General features: G+C 42.7%; 1 protein-coding gene across 6 annotated transcripts in view; it reads left to right on the plus strand.

The window, feature by feature from the left end:
• Positions 1–221: 221 nt before the first annotated feature.
• Positions 222–16148, plus strand: part of LOC145359228 (nucleolar transcription factor 1-like) — a 65862-nt gene continuing 49935 nt past the window's right edge. Inside the window, exons 1-4 of one of the 6 annotated variants that reach the window (XM_080213717.1) lie at positions 222–1296; positions 3469–3563; positions 13187–13359; positions 15070–15153. In XM_080213717.1, the coding sequence (XP_080069843.1) occupies positions 3509–3563; positions 13187–13359; positions 15070–15153 (312 nt within the window). In that variant the 5' untranslated portion in view covers positions 222–1296; positions 3469–3508. Of the gene's footprint in view, positions 1297–1811; positions 2187–3468; positions 3564–13186; positions 13360–15069; positions 15154–16148 lie in introns of those variants that run through there. The other 5 variants (XM_080213719.1, XM_080213718.1, XM_080213716.1 and 2 more) reach the window with 5 other exon arrangements.

Consider the following 16148-nt stretch of genomic DNA (forward strand, 5'->3'; position numbering starts at 1 on the left):
AACAACATCTTCATCACAACAGCAGGAGGCAGCGAGACTGTGATGGACAGGTGCGTGGTAACTCCTCCGTTCCCGAGCCCAGGCTTCTTTCATGTTTCCCCCGGTGTGCTCTCGCCCTCTTGCACACTCTCTTGCGACACAACTTGTTAATGTCGATGTGGTTACATTGTGACACACACACACACACAGCCATTCAGTGCACTAGACTCCGCCTGACGACTGCCCAACTTAGGCTGAAGCAACAAAAAAAACCAGATCTCGCCGGGGTCGCTTCCAAACTCGACTGGGATAATTTACCCGTTCCATCGCCGCCAAGTCTGCTGGTGGTTGGGCGGGCTTATCGTAACCGAGCCAGGCTGGCAAGTTTTCACTCCCAAGTCTTAAGGACACTGCTTAGAGATTCCTTTCCCCTTTTTTTTTAAATCCATGGACTGCTATTACCCTGGTGCATTTTTTTTGTGTTTACGGCTCAAAAGAGAATGGGGGTGACCACCACTTTGAAAACTACGCTCTCTAGAAAGCCACCCCCCAAAAGAAAAATTCCCTCCCCATACTATAGAAATTCATTAATTTATTTCAGGCAATTTTTTTTAAATCTCGATTGGCTGGACAGAGGATGACGTGCAGGACAACAAAGGTGGAGTTGGAAATTAAATAAAAATGTAGCAAAGAAAGGCTCAGGCTCAATGTTATATGTGCAAGAGCCGCACTTCACTGCAACTAACTAACTATTCAACACTAGCAATTAGTCCGGGGACAGCAAGCACTCTCTCTCTACCGCTCCGGGGGCCGGCTATTTCAACTGCAACTTCCCCACTCCCTAAAGAATACCAAAACTTCTTCTCACCCCTCTACCGCAAGAAAAACTTGGAAGTCTGCTTGGAAGATATTTTGTTGCCTTTTTTGAGAAAGAAGGGAGGATATTTTCTCTTAATTCTCTCTGATTGTAATTTTTTTTTCCTCTCTGCACAATTGCCTGGTCAAAAATTTGCTTTACACCGGCAAGGACATCTTTCTGCTGGAAGAGAGAGACAGAGAAGAGACGGGCTGAATGCAAAGGCGGCTGGCAAGAGCAGAGAGCGAGTCGGAGGAGAGAGAGCACAGGGGGATGGGGGAAGGAGCTGATCCGGAAAAAGGGGATTGGAGAGGTCGGAAGTATCGCGAAGCATGCCGGCTCTCAACGGGGACTAGAAAGCGTCCACGCCCGGGGCCAGCGCTGTGGATCTGGCGAAGGTTCAGCCCCAGCTCCCCTTGTGTTGTTTTGCAAGACGCCGAAGCGGGAGGGGGGCGGAAAAGGTAAGGAGGGCTGGGTACATTTTTGTGTGTATGTTTTTAAATCCTCCTTTTGCAAAAACAATATTTTTTTTGAAAAAGGAAAATAATGTATCGGGAGAGAAAAATGTTTTCCATTTGTTAAAAAAATGGAAAATTTGGGAAGGGGGAAAGGGCTTTAAAACATTTTCTTCTGGAAAATAATTTGGGAGAGGGAAAGGGTTTTTAAAATGTTTTCCTCCTTTTAATGGAAAATAATTACTTGGAAGGGGAGAAAGGAGCTCTTAAAATGTTTGCAAAACTGTTTTTAATGGAAAATAATTCTTTGGGAGGGGGGAAAGGGTTTTTTCCTGTGCTAAAAGAGAGGGAAAGGGGAGCGCGTGAGGTGCTGCCCGAGAGAGAGGGGGAGAGTGAGTGTGAGAGAGAGAGGGAGGGAGGTAGGGAGAGGGAGCGGGGGATCGGCGCTGGGCTGTGCCGACACGGTCGCGCCGTGGAGCCGCCTCTTGTCGCCAGCAGCAGGAAGCTGGTTGGTTCGAGCGGCCGCGCCAGGGCAAGTTGTCTCGGATTCACTCTCTCTCTCTCTCTCGGTTCCGGCCCCTTTTGTCTCTGGCTGCTGCCTCGCTCGCATCCTATTTTCCACCGCCCCCCCTCCCCTCTCTTGTCTCTCTCCTCCTCTCTCTCTCTTGTCTCCCCGAGCAGAGTGCCAGCCTCGCCGGGCAGCCCTCACTCAACGGCGGCCGCTCGCTGGGAAGAGATCGGCGTTGACTCTGTCCTGTTTTTTTTCCCTCCTCCCTTCCTCCTCCTCCTCCTTCTTCTTTCTCTGCGGATCTTTTCGTTGCAGTCGCTCCCTCGGCTCGCCCAAAGATTTTTTTTCTCGTTTTTTGATTTTAATTTTTTTGGGGGAAAAAAAGGTGGTGAGTAAAATTTTTTTTGTTGCTTTGTATCAATTTTTTTAAACAAAATATATATATTTTACGTGGAGGGAAGGTAGGGGGGGTTGGCTTTGCTGCTTTTGTTGGGGTTTGCGCTGGGTTTTCGTGGCGGGGCTAGTGCCACGCTTGAAGCCGAGCTGCGGCGCTCACATGGCGGATCCCAGCCCGAGCTGCGCTGCCTTCCAGCCCCTCGCCCGTCTGTGTGGCCAGGGAGGGAGACGATCGGGACTAAACTCGATACATTTTCCTCGCTTCGCTACACCAAAAAAATTGTTACAATTCCCTGGGAAAAAAAGATACATTTTTTCCCAAAAAAAATGAATTTTTTTAGAAAAAAATTATTTTTTCCTCGATGTCTTTTTATCCCCGTGTATTTTTTTTGGAGGGGGAGGGGAGGTGGTAATTTTTTTTGCGGGGGGGACAGCGGGGAGTCTCTTTCTCTCTGTAACATGGCCGTGCCGAGCCCAATGCAGCCGGAACTGAGGCGCCATGTCGGGGACAGGCTGCAAAGACGCGTCGGTGCGGAGCAGCCCTGCCCTTGTCCGTCCGCCGGGCATTGGAGCCCCCACCCCCCCCTCTCTATCTCCCTCCCGCTGGGCTGGGGAAGGGAGGGGGAGACCGCTGACCTTGTGGAGCTTCGGGTGTTTGGTGCATTGGAGCGGGGAGGGAAGGTTAATGCTATTTTTCTTTGGTAACGGAGGCACCGGGAAGGGGGCGGGGGGGGGGGGGGCGCGAGGGTTAAGAGCTAGGCTGGGGCGGCTAGAGGGAGGACGACACGCTGGGAGCTTTGATACCCTTCTCTCCCTTTTTTGGTTAGCGTCTGCCCCCTTTTTTATTCCCCCTTTTCTCCTATTTAGAGGAAGCTCCGCTCTTTCTAACTCTTGCCCCTCTGTCTCTCTTCCCCCCCCCCCCAGGGTATCGCCACCACGTTGCCCCCCCTCTCTCTCTCTCTCTTTTGTCCGCTAACGCAGCCCTCCCTCCTGGGCAGCCCCTGCACTCTCAAGCCGTGTGACTTGGGCACGTCTCTCCACCCCCCTCCCTTCTTCCCTTCCCCGCTCCGAGCTGCTTCTCTCGCTGAGGCTGGAGGGAAAAGGGGGTGGAGAAGAAAAGAGGGAGGGCAGAGCGTAAACGCTGGGGGTTTGACTTAAGAGTGACATGCCAGACACATGCTCATACACAACACATACACCTAACACAGGGAAATGGCTGCTGCAACCCTACTTCTCCAGTCTAATCATCTGCTCCTTTACTCCTCCCCATTCAGGTAGTTGTCTTGGATCTGTGAATCTCTTGAGTGGAGCAGCATGAACGGAGAGACGACCATGTCTGCTACTGTTGAGTTGAGCGATGTAAAAGAAGGTGAGTATGTATTTGGGGAAAAAAAGACTCTGGGGATCTTTAGTATTCCTCCAAAAACATTTATTTATTAGTGTCGCAAGTAGGCTTACATTACCAATGCAAGAATCTCACAACACCAAGTTAAAGTCTAACAGGTTTATTTGGAATCACAAGCTTTTGGATCACCGTTCCTTCAGGTGAGTGACTTATTACTGTGCCCACCCCAGTCCAACTCTGGCATGTCCGCATTATTACAGTACCACTGCAAGGAAGTTACTGTTAAAATTCTCTATGTAGGATTTTTGGAACATCGGAACTAGGAGCAGCAGTAGACAAGTTCAGCTCTGCCATTCAGTCAGATCACTATTGATCTCTCCCTGGTCTCAAAATCCTGGAATTCCCTTCTGAACAGCATTGTGGGTCTCTTTGTTCAGAGTCAGTCAGCTTTACAGGGGTCTGGCATTTTGAAATGGCTTGGTCTGCTGTCCTTTACTTTGTACTAAATACTTGACCATTTTTCCCATCAGGCCACTGCTTCATTTGTACACTATCACACACAGGACGTGGACTGCAGTGATTCAAGACAGCTCACCACCACCATCACCTCCTCGGGAGGCAACTGGGGATGGGCAATAAATGCTGGCCAGCCAGCGAAGCCTATGTCCCACAAATGAATAAAAAATAAATCCGCCTTCCCACCTGTTCCCCTTACCCTATTTTTTAATCAGAAATGTATCCGTCTCTTTCTTGAAATCATTCAATGATTTGGACTGCACCGCACAATGGGACAGCGAGTTCCACAAATTCACTACCCTCCGTGAGTTGTAGTTCACCCCCTAGAGCAACATTTGTGTGAACTCCAAAGATCTTGAACAACATTTGTACAGAATAAATATTTAGTTAGCACAAGCATTCAATTGAACTGGGATTTTCCACTGCCTTAATGAATTCTATATACAGAGGGCAGTATATAGGCAACAATTGTGAAATTTGCCTTTTGTATTGCACTCCAAATCACTTTTGACCAGGTATCAATAACTGTGTTCGTGAAAGTAAGTGTTGACAACACCTGGAACAGGATAGCCACATTTAGCCAGCGGCTGGGAATCCTAAAGATTAATTCACCTTCTGACTCCCCAAAGCTGGTCCAGTATCTACAAGACAGAAATCAGGAGTGAAATGAGGTACTCCCCACTTCTTTTATCTAGAAGGACAGGGGCAGCAGATACATGGGGACGCCACCATCTGCAAGTTCCCATCCAAGCTACATGCTGACTTGGAACTATATCACCATTCCTTCACTAACACTTGAGTTGAAATCCTAGAACTCACTGACACCATTATGGGTGTACCTACACCACATTGACTTTCTTGAACTGCTGCAGTCCATGATAATTAGGGATGTGCAATAAATGCTGGCCGAGATGGCGATTGTCCATATCCTGTGAGTGAATGAATAACGAAAGTAAGGGCTGAGATTATTTGTATGCCAAAGGGTTGGAAGGAATATGTTTATCATTTTGTACTCTGCTCAATAATTGGAAATCATATCAAGCACAATAAAAGTTTATATTCCAGCTTTTTTTTAAATTGCTAGTCATCATATTACTAATACCTTGTTCTGTGCAATCTCATTTGGTTATTTCATGCTTAAATCACACTAGCGATTCAAAGACAAAAATACTGCGGATGCTGGAAATCAGAAACAGAAAATGCCAGCATTTCTGATGAAAGTTCACTGACCTGAAGAGTTAATTCTGTCTCTCTCCACAGATGCTGTCTGATCTGAGTATTTACAGTATTTTCTATTCTTATTGTTGCTTATCCAAGTCCTAACTGCTTACCCTTGTAAGAATTCCTTTGGGGTTTTATAGTTATTAATTTTAAAAAAAAAAGCTCCCTTATCAGCTTCTGCTTTGAGTTTTTGGGGGATTTTTTTTGGACTATGACTTTGGGCTTCTATTGGTCAAACCACCTCCAGTTTCACCATTCTCTATTTTGCCCATTGCTCACATCTAACCTCAAAAAGCCTGGTTTGCAATTGGAGGATTCCAGTTATTGATGATCATCTTTCTTCTTTTAACTTCTATTTTTCTTTGTACACAAGTCAATTACAAAATGCACTACGTTTTTTTCAGGAAAAAACACTGCCAAAGAAGTTACTGTGAAAATCCCCTAGTTTCCGCACTTCATACGCTTAGTTTCACAATAGGCTTACGTTAACGCTGCAGTGAAGTTGCTGTGAAAATCACCATGCTCCGGTGCCTGTTCAGGTTCTCTGAGGGAGAATTTAGCATGGCCATTGCACCTGACCACATCTTTCAGACCATGGGAGGAAACTGGAGCACCTGGAGGAAACCCATGCAGACACTGGGAGGATGTACAGACTCCACACAGACAGTGACCCAAGCTGGGAGGCAGATGTGCTAACCTCTATGCTAGTCGTAGCAGATACTGAAGATTGGGGGGGGGGGGCGATGTTTTGAGACATCACCTCTCAAGTATTTGCATCCCAAGTCCTCATTGCACAGGGTTAAGCAGGGAATCAGAGATATAAATCGTTACTTGTTTCTGGAATGGACCAAGTACCAAGCACATTTCAAGCCATGCTCTATATTAATAGATGAGGCTGAGGGAATTCTATTTTGGTCCCCTTAAGTGTCCAACATGGAAAGAAAACCACTTTTGCCCTTGTGTCTCAAGCCATGTGATAGAGAAGTTTATAATAAGCAGGCTTCCTATTTGTCTGAAATGGATCCCACTCTCTGTTGGTACACAGTAAACCTCTAGAGATTTTCACAAATCAAGTGCAACAACTATGTAATGTTACTAACCAGCTAAAACCTCAGTGTATCAGAGTACTGGTAAGCTTTCTGATGTTTGCCCAGTTAATTCAGCTTGTTAAACCATTGACCTGCAGTATTGCACCGATTCCAAGCTTCTGGTGGCAAACATGGCTCCTGCAGGTATGTTGATCCCTAAGAAGATTTGCTATTCCTCTTCTATCTTTTCAACTGTGCACTCTTTAGGAGGAAAATCACAAGTTGGTAATTTGACACTATTAGGTTTGAGTCCCAGATAGGAGGGCTGTAGATGTCAAGGATTCCTCACGGTAAGCATGGTACCAATTGTATCAAGTTCACTAATATTTTCCTGATCATGGAAAGGATCACCTCCACATAACATCAACCAATCATCCCAGCAGTTAGGTGTGGAACTACAACCAAACCTGCTACTTGTTGTGAAAGTTTGGATGTCTTTGAAATTTTAAGTTGGTATTTTTGGATCTTTGGAGCTTTAAAGTACTCATTGTACCTAGGTTCCATTATTACTATTTTGGACTGTACCAAGCCCGAGAGGATATTTTTCACTCCTTGTTGGCCTTGGCTAGGGTGCAATCACTTTAGCCATTGAGGTAGTTCCTTCAGCTGAATCTACAAAAGGTGAAGTAATGTTATTTCATGTACTGCTGGTGTATAGAAAACCCTCAATCCAGGGCAGGGCATCAGAAATCTCTGGGGAAGAAAATAAAAGGTTGTGTGGTCGCACCATAATGGTTTAAGTTTGTTCACAAAACATTAACAGCCCAAATTTTGCCATAAAAGTAACAATCAAGATTATCAGTACTCACCATTAATAAAGAGCTAATTGGACAGCAACTGATAATTGCCACAATGTATATCTTGCTATCAGGAAGTTCATAGAATCTACAGCTGCAAAAGGAGACCATTTAGCCCATTGAGTCTGCACCGACTGCAATCCCATCCTATCCCCATGCACTTACCCTAGCTAGTCCCCTGACACTAAGGGGCAATTTAACATGATCAATCCACCTAATCCACACAACTTTGGACTGTGGGAGGAAATCCATGCAGATATGGGGAGAATGTCTGTGTGGAGTTGGCACAATGACCCAAGCCAAGAATCAAACCTAGGTCCCTGGCACTATGAGGCAGCAGTGCTAACCGCTGTGCCATGGTGCTGCCTAGGTTTCATTGTTCCTCCAGGAGTCTTCTCTCGTTGCATCTTTCCCACTCAGAGATTTTCCAATGAAAAGACAAGATGTGTGAAGTTGCCATATTGACACACTACATACCAACACTGCTTATATGCAGCAATCCTATTGGGCCAGGTGCCACCAAGAAAAAATATCAAATATTGCCAGAGACACAGTGGATTACTTAACTATCTGGTAAGTCTCAATTACTGCTCAACGACCTCTCTAGCTCTGAAAATTAACTTTGTGTCCCATTTCAGCAGATGTTAGAAGTTGGAGATTTTAAAAATAAAAAATGCCTTTTTACTTTGACTTTGATCCCTTTTTTTTCATTTCTGTGGAGGGATGAGCATTGAGTTCAGTATTCAAACTTGGCACTTCTAGCTCAGATTGCGTGCCTCGGAAATGTTCAATCTGACTGAGATAGGGATGTAAAGTTGCTTACATTATTTGCAGAGATCCTGGATCTTCACGTTTGGATTTCTAATCACCACACAGCCCATGGAAAATCTTAGAAATCTATGATAACTGGTGCCAAGTGACAAAATCTGGACCGTTATCATGTGGTCTCTTGATACCATCAGGCATGCTTATATACACACTCTTGACATCACTATGTGGGGATGTGCATACTCTTGACATCGCTGTGTGGGGATATGCACACTGTAGACGTCACTGTGTGGGATGCTGCTTCTAGGGCAGGAGATCTTGCTTAACAATGACGTCCAAATGATTTGCATTTTCTTCATGGGGAATCTTGCTCAGGGCGCGTGGCAGTCACGCAAGAGAGTTTCTTCACTGCATATACGATCCATTAGCTTTGTAATGGGAAGAAACAAAGTTCTTCTGGCAATAATGTAAAATCCATCAATCATTTGGAGCATTAGGCAGGGAGTTCAACATTCAACAAACATGATTGTCAGTGTTCCCCAGGTGAGTGAAAGAGGGAAGATTAATTCTCTCTGAATCAAGGCCCCCGTGTGTTGGGTTATAAGTTCCAGGGAGTAACTGGCATGGGACAGGAGTCTTTATCCTAAGATGGATTATGGCAGTACTGTGAGCATACCTGCATTAGATGGACTGCAGCAGTGGTTCAACAAAGTGACTCCCCAACATCAGCTCAAGGACAGTTAGGGATGAACAACAAATGCCCACATCCTCTGAAAGAATGAGGAAAAATGTTTGCTTTCTAATGTAATGTAGATTAAAGGAAGATTAGGACATTCTAAATCAGAAAGGGGTAGGAAGGGAAATAATCTGATTGGGCATTTACAGGTTGTCACATAGCAAAGTTGTGATGTATGTGGAGAACTGAAAATATTCAAAAGAACAGGGTAATGGTAATGGGTGAACTTATTGAGGATGGATTGTGATAAATGTAATCCATGAGATCAAAGTGGGGAAAACTTCTAGAACATTATCTAGATTGGTTATTTCCTGGCCCAATAACGGAAGAGGCATTTTAAATTCATTTCTGGGAAGTGAGTTGGATAAATAAATGCTGGGAGGAGAGTGGAACGATGGGAAAATAGTGACTAGTGCAAAAGAGTTAAAAGACGAACTGGAAAAAGGTGATGTTCAACACCACAATAGGGGTTTGGTTCAAATTATTCAACAGGATTGTTAGCCAAGGGGTTAATGAGAAGTAGTAGGAAATCTTGATGTGCAAGAGTACAAAATATAGTTGTATTAGATGAGAAAGGAGGCCCATCATAGGATGATGGGCCAAGTTAAACAGAGCATGCGAATAGCTCATTTAAGATGACTAAAAGAAAATGCATCAAGCTGAAATTGGAGATTGGCAGGGCTAGAAGAGATTATGATTAGCTGATGTGAAAGTAAACCCTTTGTAAAATAGTTAAGTGTCTTGGCCCACTGGGATAAGCAGCGAAGCAGATTGAAGAAGTGTGGTGGAGGTTTTGATTATTTTGGTTTTTACAAATTATGATGGAATTGAGGATGCAAGTGAGCTGGAGGTGGATATGAAACATTAATAGAGCTAAGTGCAGAAATTGAATAAGTTCTGAACAAGAACAGAGTTGAGTTTGATAAATCTCTTGGTTCTGACATTGACCCCAGACCATTAGTGTGGATATAAAGAAGGTCAAGAATGGAGATAGCTGAGGCTCTTGTTTTTCAGAACTCTGTAGATATATAAATCGTGCAGGACTGGCATGCCATGGCCGCCTTCAAGCAGGAAGAGAAGAATACAATGAGTAATCATGGACCCAAAATCAATTTGGTTACTTGAATAAGCATCCAGAATTGGGTACCAGTGTGAATTAATAAATTATGTTGGGAGAGGTGCAGTTAGGTAGATAGATAAAATCAGTGTGCCATACATAATGTATATGGCATTTATAGAAGTAATTTGCTAGTGTCTTGAGGTGTTTTTCTTTAGAAAGTTCAAGCATGTAGACACGAACCAAAGTTAGAGTAAATGGTTGGTGGTCACAGAATGGCTAGCAATGGTCTACCCTAGGGTCAGTGCTGGGACCATTTTTATTTTAGGTAAATAGACTTTGAATATATACACTACAGGGAAGATGATCTTAAAATTTGCTGATGACAAAGTAAGCAGTTCGACAATTGGCAAGAAGAGCTGTAAATTATGCTTATGAAGACGTAAACTGGCTAGCAGAGTGGACAGTTAGAAGATGGCACTTTAATGTGGATCAATGCGAGACAACAATTTGGGGGAAAAAAGAAGAAAGCAGCACCTGCTTAATGGAAAGAAACTAAAAGATCTAGGTAAAGGGAGTGATCAGAATCTTCAAATGTTTAATTTCTTAGTGGGGTAGATAAATCAAATTAAAATAGTGAATAATTTGGGTTTTGTAATAGGGCAAAATGGAAAAGCAAATTTTGTTTCCTCTATAATGCACCCTTTACAGAAAGGTTACAAAAACCCCAGCAGGACAAAAATTTAACCAAATAAGAGGTGGGAAGCTATAATTACAGGGTGCTTATGGAGCTACTGGGATTACTTGCACTGTTGTAGATAAAGTTTGATAAAACATTTAATAATGAGTTTGATCAGAGTGGTTAGAAAAATCATTCTGGTTGGAGAATCGGTCAATTTAATTCCATTAATGAGGACAAAGTGATGTTGGGAGAATTCAATTTAAGTGGAAAATTGTTGGCTTACAAAATGCTTTGCCACAATTGATTGAGAGTATAAGGGGTGTAGGAGTAGAGTTAAGAGAGAAATCAGGAGGGCAAAAAGGGGACATGAAATTGTTTAGGCAGATAAGGCAAAGGAGAATCCAAAGAGCTTCTACAAATACATAAAAGCACAAGGGAGAGAGTAGGGCCTCTTAAGGATCAACCAGGTCATCTATGTGCGGATCCACAAGAGATGGGTAAGATCATAAATGAATATTTCTCATCAGTATTTACTGTTGAGAAAAGCAAGGATGTTGGGGAACTTGGGGAAATAAATAGTGACGTCTTGAGGAGTGTACATAGTACAGAGAAGGAGGTGCTGGAAGTCTTAAAGCGCATCAAGGTAGGTAAATCCCCGGGACCTGGTGAAGTGTATCCTAAAACGTGGGAAGTTAGGAAATTGCGAGTCACCTAGCTGAGATATTTGAATCATTGATAGTCACGGGTTAGATGCCTGAAGATTGGAGAGTGGCAAATGTTGTGCCTTTGTTTAAAAAGGGCTGCAGGGAAAAGCCTGTGAACTACAGGCTAGTGAGTCTTGCGTCTGGTGGGTAAGTTGTTGGAAGGTGTTTTGAGAGACAAGATCTACAGGCATTTAAAGATGCAAGGACTAATTAGAGAGAGTCAGCATGCTTTGAGTAGAAAATCATGTCTCACAAATTTGGTTGAGTTTTTTGAAGGGGTAACCAAGAAGGTGGATGAGGGCAGTGCAATTGATGTTGTCTACATGGACTTTAGCAAGGCCTTTGACAAGGTGCCGCTTGGTAGGTTATTGCATAAGGTTAAATCTCACGGGATCCAGTGTGAGGTATCTAAATGGATACAAAATTGGCTTCTTGACAGAAGAGGGTTGTTTTTCAAACTGGAAGCCTGTGACCAGCAGTGTGCCTCAGAGATCAGTGCTGGGTCCATTGTTATGTCATTCATATTAATAATTTGGATGAGAATGTAGGAGGCATGGTTAGTAAGTTTGCAGATGACACCAAGATTTGTGGCATGTGGACAGTGAGGAAGGTTGTCTCCAATTTCAGTGGGGTCTTGATCAATTGGGCCAGTGGGCTGATGAATAACAAATGGAGTTTAATTTAGACAAATGCGAGGTGAAGCATTTTGGTAGATTGAACCAGAGCAGGACTTATTCAGTTAATGGTAGGGCGTTGGGGAGAATTACAGAACAGAGCAATCTAGGGGTACATGTTCATAGCTCCTTGAAACTGGAGTCACAGATGGACAGAGCGGTGAAGAAAGCATTTGGCATGGTTGGTTTCGTTGATCAGAACACTGAAGTTGTACAAGACATTGGTAAGGCCACACTTAAATACTGTGCAATTCTGGTCACCCTATTATAGAAAGGATATTATTAAACTAGAAAGAGAGCAGAAAAGATTTACTAGGATGCTACCGGGACTTATAAGGAGAGGCTGAATAGACTGGGACTTTTTTCTCTGGAACGTAGGAGGCTAAGGAATTAAAAAAAACTCATGGTCTTTTAGAGGCTTATAAAATAATAAAGGGCATTGACAAGGTAGACAGTCAATATCTTTTCCCAAAGATAGGGGAGTCTAAAACTAGAGGGCATAGGTTTAAGGTGAGAGGGGAGAGATACAAGAATGTCCAGAGGGGCAATTTTTTCACACAGAGGGTGGTGAGTGTTTGGAACAAGCTGCCAAAGGTAGTAGTAGAGGTGGGTACAATTTTATCTTTTAAAAAGCATTTAGAGAGTTACATGGGTATAGAGGGATATGGGCCAAATGCAGGCAATTAGGATTAGCTTTGGGGTTTGAAAAAGGGGGCAGCTTGGACAAGTTGGGCCGAAAGGCTTCTTTCCATGCTGTAAACTTCTATGACTAATATTCCTGATAGTGTTCACCGCAGTACAATTGATTTCATAAGAACTAAAAGCGGGAGTAGGCAATTCAGCCCCTCGAGCCTGCTCTGCCATTTTTAGTATGATCGTGGCTGATCTCATCTCAGCCTCGATCCTACTTTCCTGCTTGTTCACCATAGCCCTTCAAATCCTTACTAATTAAAAATCTGTCCACCTCTTAAGTTTTCTGCATATCCAGACATCCATCACACTTTGGGATAGCGAATTCCATAGACTCACCACCCTTTTGAGAGAAATAATTTCTTCTCTGCTCTGTTGTAAATCTGTCACCCCTTATCTTAAGACTATGACCTCTTGTTCTAGGTTGCCCCACAAGGGGAAACATCCTTTCCACGTCTACTTTGTCAATCCCCCTTATAATTTTGTACACCCCAATAAGATCTCCTTTCATTCTTCTAAAGTATAGGCCTAACCTGCTCAATCTCTCTTCATAAGACAAACCCCTCATCAATCAAGTGAACCTCCTCTGAATGGCCTCCAATACAACTACATCCTTCCTCCAGACCAAAACTTGGCTTAATATTTTAAGCGTGGTTTCACTAATGCTTTGTACAGTAGCAGTAACACTTCACTGCTTATTTTATTGCTCTGCAGATTGGCCAAAAGAGGACCTCTTGGGCCTGCTGGACAGCATGAGGAGCATTGTCCCTTCTAATGATGTGTTGAAGTTCAAAACAACAGAGTCGCACATGGACTGGAACAAGGTGACCTTCGCCCATTATACAGCAGAGATGTGCAAACAAAAGTGGTCAGAGATCTCACATGAAGTAAGTGCGAACTTCTGAGTGTTTGGCGGCCTAATGAAACTTTAAACTGATGTTATAAAAGTGAACTCTTTTGTAATGATTCCCCAATATTCCAATAGATCGTACTTCAACTTTAGACCAGACTATTGGTTGGATAACGTTTTATTCATTTGCTAAAATGCCACGTGCAGTTGTCCAAATCGGCAGAATGTGCAAGTTTATCGACAAAATAAATCCTCATTGGAGTGACGGTTCAATTTACTGCTTAATGAGTCGGAGCTGCTATCCAATGATAAATGATTCATTTGTGTGCTCTTGGTACGTAGAAACACATTCTACAATGCTAGGTCTTTATATTCTGCCCAGATTTGGGGCCCCAAGATTGGGAAACAGCACAATGTGTTTTCAGCATATTATCAAAAGCAGGAAATTTACTTCTTTGATATCTAACATTTAGACAAAAATCACTTAGCAGTTTGATTTTAGCTACTGAGGTAATAATAGTGCTGATGGTTTGATGTCAGTGGTAGATAACTGGAGGTCTTTTGCTACAGTATAAAGCAAATGACAGTTTCAGGTTATATAGAAATTGAATAACAAAAAATATACTTGCACACAACCCATGCATGGGGCATTGTATTCATTTTTTAGTTAGGAGATGAGGACGGCAGATGAAACCAGGTCTTGAGAGCTTTAACTTTTGAGGATATTCTTGGATAGTTGGGTGATTTACTTTTGAAACGTGTGTTTGGAGAGGTATGATTTGAGGTTTAAATATTTTTCAAATGATAGGAATTCTCTAAAATCTAAGGGTGGAATTGGATTAGATGCAACATGTATTCGGCAGAATAGTTGCCGTTTTAAATATACATTTCCAGATACGAAGGAAAGTTGTTGTAGTTCTGAAATGGGGGAATGTTGCAGAAGATATTGTGGATTGTTTAGTTTGTCCCTAGGTGAGCAACTACACTTTCATAAAACAGAACATTACAGCACAGTACAGGCCCTTCAGTCCTCAATGTTGTGACAAGCTATGTCCAATTCCAAGATCAAGCTATCCCACTCCCTATAATTCTGTGTGCTCCATGTTCCTATCCAATAACCACTTGAAAGTTGCTGAAGTGTCCGACTCCACTATCTCAGCAGGCAGTCTATTCCACACGCCAACTACTCTGAGTGAAGAATCTACCTTGGACATCCCTCCTATATCTCCCACCATGAACCTTACAGTCATGCCCCCTATTAACAGCTACATCCACCCGAGGAAATAGTGTCTGCTCGTCCACTATCAATCCCTCTCATCATCTTATAAACCTTCATTAAGTCTATTTTGCACTTTCCTTTGCAAAATAATTATCTTGTGTCCTTCATGAGAAGGAATTGCTTATTGTAATGTATGGGACACTAAGATTACAGTGTCTGTTAGACTGGGTGACCTTGATGTGTTTTCTCTATATGTTTCCCCTTTTTAATTTCATTGCACTAACTGAGTCCCTTTGGCTTCCTCCCAAAAATAACTGTGATGCAGTTCCAGAATGAGACCTTGCACCTTAATGGCTGAGAGAAAACACGTGACTAGTTGGCTATCGAGCTGTTAACTCTAAAGTGGGCAAGTTGCCAGCGTTGTCTCCCATTTGCTTGTCTGAGTACGGCCTTTGAACAGTGTTCGAAGACACAGCCTTTTGAGATTTCCATGCCCCCTCCCCATTCAACTCTTCACTTTATATTTAGGTGAGAAAGTTCCGCACTTTATCGGAACTCATCGTGGATGCAAAGGAACATGTCCGGAACCCCTATAAAGGCAAAAAACTCAAGGTAAGCATTTGATCTGAAGAAACAAACCTGAATTCTTGCTGTCATTATGATTTTTACTGTTCGTGAGGTAAGAAGAGAATGTGAGCTGCCAATAAAATTTGCTTTTCAAACAGCCATTTTAAATTCTGTTTATAACCAAAATAGTTCGGACGGAGGAGGTGAGTAAAATGTATTTATTGTGAAATTAGAAGTGTTGCAGCCATGAAATATAGAAAATTCATTGACTTTTCCTTTGCACTGAGCAATTTATTTGTGTGCAACTTCTACCATGTAATATATTTGGATATTATAATTGAATATATTTCAACTGCTAGCACTAAGCTGAACTTGGACTGCCCTTTTGTCTTCTACTTTAAATTGCCAAGAGGCTACTCATTGGGCACTTTTTTAAAAGAACAAGTTTTTCCACCATTTGTAGGGGGAGAGGTGAAATAGCTTTAGTGATGAGTAAACGAAAGCAATTTTGATGCACCTAAGTGTATCATTGTTTCCTGTGCTCTGGCCTTGAGGTCTACAAAGGTAAGATGCTCATAACTTCCCTTTTTTTAAAAAAAAACACACAAATGCGAGGAAATGGGAGCAGTCGGATGATGAAGTTTAAATAACTAAACATCTGAAAAGAATTAAGGAACCGTTGTTAATTTAGGGTAGTTGACTGATGATTTGTAATGATGCAGAAGACATGCCATCGTGAAGTTCTTGTTTTGGGGATGTAGAATCAGGTTGGAATGCCTCTTTATGTACCGTTCTCAATCACGGTTGCATTCTCTCTCTGGATCTAAAAGATGATGGGTTATTGTGAGAATGCTGAAGATTTTCCATTTGCTTTGGTTTCTAAGAAATTGCATTGATATCCATTTTTGTGAAACCTTATACTTGCCTGTTCCAGAAGTTCTTATTGCATCATGGTTCATGGATAGAATTTCTAAGGGTCTTTGGTTTCCCCGATGGTACCCACTAACTCAGCTGCTGTAAAGTATGCCCACGTAATTACA

This window comes from Carcharhinus amblyrhynchos, chromosome 27 (genome assembly GCF_965287045.1).
Source record: "Carcharhinus amblyrhynchos chromosome 27, sCarAmb.v2.hapA, whole genome shotgun sequence".
Lineage (NCBI taxonomy): Eukaryota > Metazoa > Chordata > Chondrichthyes > Carcharhiniformes > Carcharhinidae > Carcharhinus > Carcharhinus amblyrhynchos.